The sequence below is a fragment of the Dermacentor variabilis genome, chromosome 6 (genome assembly GCF_050947875.1).
Source record: "Dermacentor variabilis isolate Ectoservices chromosome 6, ASM5094787v1, whole genome shotgun sequence".
In the NCBI taxonomy this organism is placed as follows: Eukaryota; Metazoa; Arthropoda; class Arachnida; order Ixodida; family Ixodidae; genus Dermacentor; species Dermacentor variabilis.
This window is the reverse complement of record NC_134573.1, coordinates 150,889,145-150,899,753: the sequence shown is the minus strand read 5'-3', so window position 1 is coordinate 150,899,753 and position 10,609 is coordinate 150,889,145. Positions and strand designations below refer to the sequence as shown.

General features: G+C 43.6%; 1 protein-coding gene across 1 annotated transcript in view; it reads right to left on the bottom strand.

The window, feature by feature from the left end:
- Positions 1 to 1,411: 1,411 nt before the first annotated feature.
- Positions 1,412 to 10,609, bottom strand: part of LOC142585478 (SEC14-like protein 2) — a 50,579-nt gene continuing 41,381 nt past the window's right edge. Inside the window, exons 8-12 of the mRNA XM_075696265.1 lie at positions 10,452 to 10,532; positions 8,126 to 8,212; positions 5,495 to 5,601; positions 3,603 to 3,918; positions 1,412 to 2,095 (exon numbers count right to left, since the gene is read on the bottom strand). Coding sequence (XP_075552380.1) covers positions 1,983 to 2,095; positions 3,603 to 3,918; positions 5,495 to 5,601; positions 8,126 to 8,212; positions 10,452 to 10,532 — 704 coding nt within the window. The 3' untranslated portion in view covers positions 1,412 to 1,982. The remainder of the gene's footprint in view (positions 2,096 to 3,602; positions 3,919 to 5,494; positions 5,602 to 8,125; positions 8,213 to 10,451; positions 10,533 to 10,609) is intronic.

Below are 10,609 nucleotides of genomic sequence, written 5' to 3'. Positions count from 1 at the left end.
GTGCGCAAAACAAACAGGGACGAAGAAAAGGAGCAACACAAGGACGAGCGCTTCCTTGTGCTCGTTCGTCCTTGTGTTGCTCCTTTTCTTTGTCTGTTTGTATTGCGCACAAAAAGTTTTTTCTTTTAATGAATATGTTCCAAATAGGCCGACTCGCAGTTATGCCTGTCAATAAATTGACTCCAGCCTGAGACACCCCGTGTCCGACGTCTATTGATCACATTTAGCAAGATGCAATAAGGAGTCGCTTAAGGAATGGTTTTCCCATCCAGGGCGTTCGGGTAGCTGTCCGATAGCGAAACTATAGCACTCATTTTTAAGAACAAAGAGTGTGACGGCAACACGGGGGTAATTTCGGTGGTAACTTATTGTACCGTACGCAACCCTATTTTCGCGCGTTCTCGTAATCCTCGATGGAATTCGCTAACTCTGATTATACCCGATCAGAGTGAAGGCATTCCTATCAGTGCGTTTCATTAACGCGTGAAAATAAAGTTACAAACGTGGGTGACTTGTCTTCCTTACCTTTGTACTGTGTGTGCATTTGATCCTGCTCGCTCAGCGAAGCTGTTCATCTTAACTTGTCATTCTTTGTCCGCATGTTATAGTCATTCACATTCATTTGCTATCGCCACCCCCTCCCCCAACACCCCAACCACTTCTTTATTGCTGTGTCAGCTTTTAAGGGACGAAGAATAGCGCGGCACACAGCTGCCTTAGAGAGAATCCCGACACAGTAGCATATTGTGTGTCGCACTATTCTTCGCAAGTACGAAATACAAACTAGCTTAGCATTCTCTACTTCTTAGCCAGCTTTTAACATGGTAGGTGCTCGTTTCAACAGTTCCACATGTATAATCAATGGCAACATAAGAATTTTTTTTACAGGTCACGTCTAGAAAAACCGCACTATACGGCTGCCCTATATATACGTGCCTCCTCGTTGCAAAACATTCCCAAGAGACGTCACTTCTTAAAGAACATTGCCTCCGCCGTGACTTGACGTCGCAAAGCTAAACTAACGTAATGACTGGCTAATCGATACGAATCACGCGCAGCGGTGGCCCAGTGGCATGGCATTGTGCCGCTGACCCTGAGGTCGCGGGTTCGGTACCCGGTCACGGCAGCCGCATTTTGATGGTGGCGAACTGCAAAAAGTAGTGTTTGCGTTTAGAACTCCGGTTGTTCAAACATAATTCGTACAGCTCCACTACGGCGTGCCTCACAGCCAACTGTGCAGTTTCGGGATATCAAACCCCACAATTTCTAAAACATACAAATTTTCTTCGAGTTGTACAGCGGTGTATTTCGCCAGCGTTTTCTTAGGTTCTCACAGGCTACAGAAGTGTAGCCTCTGGTCAAACCGTTTGGTCTACTATGCTGCAGTCTTCTAACTGTAACTGCTCACTCCCGCGTTCGTGCAACATCTTTACTGAGACTCCGCGGTAGCAATAAAAAGTGCAAAAAATGAGAAACATCCCCTCTAAAATGAGCGCGGTTATAGGGAATAATTTGAATACTGCAAGATATGGAATGGATGTGAGAGCTTCCCACTATAGCATTCCCAAGAGACTTTAGAGAATATGTACTCGAGTGTCTGCATGAAGCAGTGCGTTTTCAGCACCGCTAAGCACCAAGCACAATAACAATCTCATTCGCTGGTAGCGGTTCTGCACTACCACTTGTGCAAGTTTGATTAAGGTCCATGCGCCACACAAACTGTGGTTTGTACGAGTACGAGGCACCGTGCAAGCATCGGTCATGTCATCTGGTATACGTCGCCAGTAAGGAACAGGCCCGTCTGTCGCGCGGCAGGGAAGTTCGAATGTATCAGTCCTCTGTGTAGCTCCGCCTTGTACTGCTAGAGTGGCACGGCGACTTGGTGGCCGCAGTATGCTTCGGACCATGGCCCCCTCTGCGTTTTCGTTCGTAGAGCTAGGTCACTCTCGATTTTGCTATGTGACAGTAATGTAGACAGTCCATTAAAGCGACGACGAATCAAGTCCGTTCTCGTCTTGCGGTGGCAGGACTTCGACGATATAGGCCAAGGTCTTGCTGTTGACCCAGCTGTAAGAGTTGTCGAACTCCAGGACGTCTGCGAAAAGATAGAGCGCAAGTTGGTCGTTTTAAGGTGGCATGTAAAGGTGGCATGTTTAAGGTGGCATAAGGTGGCACATGTAAAGATGAAAAGCTAAAAAGATATTGAACAAAAGAGTGGCGATAGAGGTCTATTATAACAAGGACAAAAAGTCAAAGAGGCGATATTGTAACTATAAGAATTGCCCGCCCCAAATTGTGCTACATGAATGCAAACCCAATAATGTTCTGTCCAACACTTTGTCCAAAACAACTCCAGTCCCAAATTATCTTCAAACTGAGTATATTTGCTTGCAACGTTCGACGAGAATAGCAGGTTTGTCAATAGCTTTTCCGTACAATCACATCCGTGCAATTACCTCATAAGAATTTCCTTAGACAATCTATAAAATAGTACCCATAAATATCTTGCTATAGAGACTACGCGCTATCTCTAGACATCGTGTGTAGCTGTTGCATTATATTTTCTCTCTACCAATATTTACAGATTTTCTGAAAACAACACGTTTGAGGTCAATACCGCAATATAAAATATAGAACTACAGGGATAATAGTCTATAAAACGTTAGAACGAAGCTTCAGATCGTGACATTACGATTGTGCTCTGGCACTGCCATCAAATTCCAAGCAGGCACTAAAACTGAAAAAAATAATACTGACAAGAATTTTCGTGAGAGCCAAGATTAGCCTCGCTTTCAGAAGTTGCTATGCCAGAAGCACTTGTTTAAAACTGGACAGCAAAGAAAAAGCGAAACGTCCGAATTGTTAGTTGTCGGCTCTTCTTGCCCCCCTATGTCACTTTGTTTACAAACATAAGTATTGTTTATAGTAGACTTCGTATGGCTCAAAGAACAGGCTTATAAGAAATCAAATTGGTCTGCAAGCATGTTAAAGCTACAGATCACCTAAATTCATTGTAGTAAGAGAAACTACCTGCGGTGCGCTGGGGACCATCGATCATACGCAAGGAACTTTGCCATCGGGCCACTAACAGTAGATGCACACATGGCATCGGTCAACCTTCAGCGCACATTCTTATTTTTATTTATTTATTTATTCATTCATTTATAGATATTGCGATCTTCTACAATATCTTAGCAGGGTGGGAACATATAAGTGCATTCATACAAACATACAGTTCAAGCAATCATGCCGACGCTTGAATTCAACATGGCATTTCAACATCTCATGTGGACTTGCCTAGGGCTCACCAGACAGCTCCAGTAGGCGCCCAATTATGGCGCTCGCGCTTGCGACGATTCGGTCACTGGACTCATCGGTGTGACTTCATCCCCACTCCGTACCACACATACTAATCATAGATTCTTCGGGAGTCTTTTTCACTTTGTTGCTCTATCAAATTCATGCATCCTCAACACAACTTTACCGCTCCTGGACTGCAACCACCTGATCTTTCTTCTTCTCATTTCACGCGTACGAGTTCGATCGAGGTGTGATTGCAGCCTTTTTTCTTTTCTTTTTTGAGCAAGTTATCGCAATCTCACATGTTCCGGGTTTATCACAGACGAGGCGTCCGCGCTCGGCCACCAGGCTGCAGGTGGGCAACCTCTGCGGCTCGATCAGGTACTCGCCGACCCCGCCGCTCCCGAACGGAGGCTCGTAGCGTATACCGAAGGACAAGTCCCCCGTGGCCGTCTGGAAGCTCCAGGACAGACGCTCGCCGGACCGCGCCACGCGCATGGGCAGCTCCCAGCGGGAACGGCGCTCGATGCGTTGCACGGACGCGCCGGCCTCGCGCGAAATCCGCCGCTTGGCCAGTTCCTCCCTGAACGAGGCTGGAACTTCGCCGCCGGGGCACACCTGGGGCGAAACGCGCACGAAGTCAGCCGAGTGAGTTCTCGGCACCGAGGCGAGGATCCTTTCTGCACTCATTCGTGAAAAAAATTCTCGAAGTAGTCTGCATACTGTCAAAATACATCTTATAAGCTGTTTTGCCCGTCTCAGTACATTCCAGCTTCTTCCGTCGAAAGCCCTTACTACTGCTACTACTACTACTACTACCACTACTACTACCACTACTACTAACGAATGCGTAGTATTAACTAGATGTTGCCGCACAAACAACATTTGGTTCATAGTGGAAGGCCGTCCGTCCATAAAAAGCCCACAAGCTTAAGATACTATAGTGATCGTACGTATAGCGCGCTCTAAAATGCCTCTATACAGGGCGTTCAAAATTAGGCTTTATGGTTTTCCTAAAATTAGGCAATGGGGGCACTCGAACACCACCTGTGCAAATAAGATGTGGCCAGGGGAACACAAAATGAGATTATAATTAACGCTATCAGCAGCCCAATTAACTAAAATTAAATCATTCACTTTTTGTTGACTGCAGTAAGAGGGTATGTTTGTACTGAAAAATTAGAGGCAGTCGTATTCCTACACAGTGTCAGTTGGAAGAATTCTTCTAGCGTGTCTGTGCTCCGAGATATCCGACTCCAAATTTGAATTGTCGTTCGCATGATTACGCATGCAAGAGAGTTAGGATCGGCGCAAAGCTCCACCCTGATGTGACGCAGCTGTTGCATGGGGCGTTTAGTGCTCACTGCCCAGTGATCATTTTCTATGTAGTTTGCGTACGGCTTCCACTAAATTAGCTGTAACCCATATGGCGTCACTACTGATTTGAGTTTAAGTGGTCTTGCTGAATAATCTGACTCCTGTATTCGAAAACAAGCCTCGACTGGAAGCTCTTCCTGAATTCCAGCGAATCGGAAGCCTTGCAAGTTTTGGTTAAGGGTGGTGACAATGTACTTCCACACACTTAAGTGGCAGTTGAAACTTTCCACTAAACTTTGCTATGTGGAATACAAAAGGGTGAGAGATCATCCAGACAGGCCGCGTTGTCCGCGATCCTTGTCGACATGCAAGTAATTAAATTTCTTCAACAAACTATGACCTCACCCACCAAAGAAATATAGCGCACGTGAGCTCCATGCAAGCACGTGTACTTTATTGTTAAACAGGATAGCAAGCGAATACTTTTTTAACGAACGGTGCCGCATTTCGACTGAAGAAGAAAATGCGCTTGAAGAAACGCATCTCGAGGATGCCCACGACGAGGATTTGCCCTAGAAACGTACCTTCCCTCCAGTGCATTCAGATGGACGTCAAGAGCACCTGTTAAAAATTTTTCGTTCTATTGTCACCGTAGAGTGACAATGACAATTATCACTTCAGCCGAAATGTGGCGCTGGCAACCGACCACCCAACTTTGTGGAGCCATGAAACAGTGCCTAGCGAAGCGTTATACGAGATTACACGGTTGAAAACCTTACATCGCCCTGTAGTAACATTCGCCACGCACATATTCTGCATTCGTCTCTTCAGAAGAGAAAAGAGAGTTGTAAATATTTCGTAAAAGCGTCGGGCTTACCAAGTGAGGACATCGAGGATCTCCGTCCGGTCCCACCATGGTTCCGCCCCAGTGCTGCGGCATGAAGTCAGGATCGAAACGCTCCATGAGGCCCTTCTTCCAGTCGTCTGCATGGAACACACGGTAGTCGATAAATTATCTTATGTGGCGTCGATAAGAAAGCCCTGTATAGGTATATTTTCTGGCTGAGCCAGTGCATTCTTCGGCTCATATTTCCCACAATGGTGGCATTTCTTGAGCCCTTTGCTTAATAGCACGTCTTTGAATATTTCGTCCAGAATAAGAGCTATACTACCGCGGCGATGCATGAAAGAAAATGTGTATAGTTTTCTCGGTGAGATGTAGGTGGGCGCTACCGTTCCCTTCATTAAGATGTTTTTTTCTCTCTAGCCTCGTCCACAGACATGTGCATACAAGATTAGATAGATTAGATAGATAGAATAGATAGAATAGATAGATTAGATAGAATAGAATAGATTAGATAGAATAGAATAGATTAGATAGAATAGAATAGAATAGATAGATAGAATAGATAGATAGAATAGATTAGAATAGATAGATTAGAATAGAATAGAATAGATTAGATTAGATTAGATAGATTAGATTAGATTAGATTAGATAGATTAGATTAGATAGATTAGATAGATTAGATTAGATAGATTAGATAGATTAGATTAGATAGATTAGATAGATTAGATTAGATAGATTAGATAGATTAGATTAGAATAGATTAGATAGATTAGATAGAATAGATAGATAGATAGAATAGATAGATAGATAGAATAGATAGATAGATAGAATAGATAGATAGATAGAATAGATAGATAGATAGAATAGATAGATAGATAGAATAGATAGATAGAATAGATAGATAGAATAGATAGATAGATAGAATAGATAGATAGATAGATAGATAGATAGATAGATAGATAGATAGATAGATAGATAGATAGATAGATAGATAGATAGATAGATAGATAGATAGATAGATAGATAGATAGATAGATAGATAGATAGATAGATAGATAGATAGATAGATAGATAGATAGATAGATAGATAGATAGATAGATAGATAGATAGATAGATAGATAGATAGATAGATAGATAGATAGATAGATAGATAGATAGATAGATAGATAGATAGATAGATAGATAGATAGATAGATAGATAGATAGATAGATAGATAGATAGATAGATAGATAGATAGATAGATAGATAGATAGATAGATAGATAGATAGATAGATAGATAGATAGAATAGATAGATAGAATAGATAGATAGATAGATAGATAGATAGATAGAATAGACAGACAGACAGACAGACAGACAGATAGAATAGACAGACAGACAGACAGACAGACAGACAGACAGACAGACAGACAGACAGACTCCAATGCATTGCACGGTCCATGAGAGTAAAGTGAGTGAGTGAATAAACTTTATTGCAGGTCCGGCGAGGACGCGACGAACTCGTCGCGCACCCGGCTAGTCCCACGTTGCAGTAAAGACGTCGCAGTAAAGAGATCTGAATTTATTTTCGTCATCTGGATTTCTTAGTTTAAGTTCAACCACCAGTGTTCCATAGCTCGGTGTACCAGTGTCTTTCATTTCTTTTCTTTTTTTCTTTTTGCATTCCGCCTGCATTCCGCCGACGATCGAACACACGACCTCCTTTTTCAGAGACAGAACATCATAGCCTCAAAACGGCGGGTGACGTTCACCTCTGATTTACTCTGGATGAGACAAAAGGTGCTGCCTTTTGGCGTGCTACTAAACAGTTCAATAGCGAAATGTCATCCAGGAGAGAACGCGTGGACTATCGCACAGACACGGTTATTCGAGGTAGATGGTCATGTTTCGCACTTTTGCCTATGTTCGTCACGTGTTTTTGCATGCATACACGTAAGGATTTTTGTCAAAACTTTCGGTGTCACTGCGGGTATAGGGTGTCCCCATGTATAACTTTCGTCGCTCCGAAACCCTAGACATTCAGAAGAGGTGTGTGCACTCTCATCAGCCTAGTGGAGTGCCATGGTTGTGGCAGGTGGAGCGCGGCACCATAACTCCGCGAAGGGCCTTGCAAGTTACGGAGCGGCTTCAGCGTTTTAAAGCTATCGATGCACTGCATATTGGCGCTGGTACAATGGTAAGCTCTCCAAACTGTTCTTTACTGTTTTTTTTCTGGAACCTTTTGGGAACAGCCCAAGGATGAGTAGCGCTTGTACACACCACTCCCAAAAACTCCGAAAGCGGATAAGAAAGCAACGCCCGTAACTATTATTGACTCCATAACTGTTACTGACCCACGTTGTTGTTCAAACTTTCGGGCCCAGCACTCGGTCTTATTTTGTTTACAGCCACTGAGTTTTGCTTTGGTGGAAGCATCGCCCTTACATACATGAAGCAGAGTTCAAATATATATATATATATATATATATATATATATATATATATATATATATATATATATATATATATATATATATATATATATCGCGGTCCTCATATTTCTCAATAAAAACGCATTTGGGCGTTTCGCTGACAGTTCATAGATTTGTACGCTCTAATGGTTTACCGAAACAATTATTGTAGTTTCCTTATTATTTTTTTGTCATCCCCGTCCGCTCACCTGTTCCATAGATGGCCACCTTTTCGACCGTGCGCTGTGTCAGGAAGGGTCGGATGAACTTCCAGAGAAGTGGGAAGAAGCGTGGCGCTGCGAAGGTGAAGGAAGAAATGGTCAATCCGGAATGCGCTTGTGCCGAGGCTCCCTCGTATAGCCAGGCAACCCTGTGAAGGTTCTCGACATGCAACAAGCGTAAGTAATGTCATGAACTCTTTTTTTTTTTAAGTCGACCATGGCAGCGTGAATTCTTTCCAGCTATGCGAGCGAGGAAATGTCCTTACAATATGACGACAAGCTTTAGGCGGGTTGACTACAGCAAAGCCTAACTGCTGCGGTATAAATGCTTAGTCGTGACCGAAAAGAACAACGAATACCTTTAGTTGGCTCTTTCACCCGTTTTTATATTGGTCGATGGCTGGCGGTCTGTGGTTGGTAGAAGGTTGGAACGACGGTGGTGGACACAAAGAGCGCGCGCGCGGTACCTTGGAGTAGCGTGTGCGTTGTTAAAATTCATTAAATTATGGGGTTTTACCTTCCAAGACCCCTTTCTGATTGTGAGGCACGCCGTAGTGGCGGACTCCGGAAATTTCGACCACCCGGGGTTCTTTAGCGTGCACCTAAATTTAAGTACACGGGTGTTTTCGCATTTCGCCCCCATCGAAATGCGGCCGCCGTGGTAGGAATTCGATCCCGCGACCTCGTGCTTAGCAGCCCAACACCATTGCCACTAAGCAACCACGGCGGGTTTGTGTGTGTTCGTTGTCGAATGCCAAAAAGTCAAACTCTTTGATTGGATTGGATTGGAGCAAACTTTATTTCTGCCTTTGAGATGCACGCGAGAGCCACTTATATTGCCGCTAGAAGTGTGCTGGTTCACGGCTATGTTCTCGACGGTATTACGCAACGAAACAACAAACGGTACCTCAGTATCCTAAGTGCAGCAGATGTGTGTCGTCGAGCGTACCTTCTCTTTCTTTTTTTTTTTTTTTAATTGCGTCAATAGCTTCCTTAATGCGTTCGGCTATTCGCAAACGTTGACAGTTATTGTTGATGGCTTATGACCAAACCATTTTTTTTTCAGGCAGTGCTTTTCGCGCATTGCCGATATATAATTGAGCATAAATTGGGTCAGTTTTCTTTCTCTCATTCTAAACCAATTGGCGATTACGAAATTGTGCAATACAGGTATATTTCCTCGGCTACTTTTTTTTTTCTAAGCTATTGAATGTGTTCGGTAGCACAAATTTTCCAAATTAAACTTTGCCGTTATATCGTCAGCGCTTTCTTTCTCAGGTTCAAAAAAAAGAAGACGCTGGAGCAAGGATACGTTTTACATTCTAATATATCAGACAGCTGCGTCCGTGACCAGAGCGAACGCGACAGCTGTGCAACAGACAGTCCCATTCCGTACATGGGGAATCTTAGCAACAACTTGTCGCAAGTAATCAGTCAACACAGCGTCAAAACTCTTCAGCCCATGGGCTCACTAGAAAAAAAAATTTTCCATGGCCTCATATGTCTGTTACTGGCCGCGCAACATTCTTGTTGTATCGGCTGCTAAAGCACGCACAACCTCTTTTTGTAAGTCACTAAAAGACAAGACACAAGTAAACACTCAGTTTCTCAAGTCCTGATGCGCTGGCGTTCGTTACAGCGTTTAAAATACCTGGACTAGATGTCCTAGTGAAGCACTTCAAAATGTGCATTTTTGAGAGTCATGTTCAGTCGACTAAAGAATAAGTAAGTCGGGCTAGATTGAAATATTAGGCTTCTGTAATAACGAATTTCGTCATTAGAAGCGAGAACAGAGCTTTCGTAAGCTGGAAATAACGAAAATTGAAGATCGCAGTGGCTCTTGAAGGGGTATATGGTAGCGCGTTTAAAAGACGGGACAAAAAAAAAGACACACAGGGGCGCACACAGCGCCACCTGTAGCGGTCTATGGTACCTCTCATGTGACGTCAACACTGGCTTATTCACAGAAAGCGCCATAGACGATGGTCACTTTTAGATTACGTTAACTGAACCATTTCGATGCGAGCGATTCAAATCGAAAGTAGCAGCGAGCCCTTCGGCGGCAATTTTGCCACCTATAAAGGTTATATATTGGCACAGAAAACAATGATAGATATTTAGACGAATAATATATCGATCCAGCTCGAATGAATATTTTCCTTTAGTGTACGTTTAACTCTGCCGCGTAGCCACTATCCTTTTTTTTTATTGCATACCTTGTACACCATCAAACAATTTCCGCTACGCTGTTGCACTTTAGCTGTATACACCGTGTGCGGCAAGAGCGCAGCGCGCGGAAGTGTGTGGGACCCACCGTTGATGACGTAAGCTTTTTCGAGAATCTCCGGGTAGTTGTCCTCGTAGGCCTTTAGCATGTCCGTCAGCAAGGTGACGACTGCAATACAAGGAAGGCAGGATCGTTTCAACTGTGTATTAAGTCAGCAAGTTTCATGACATTGTGGTTCTGAGCTT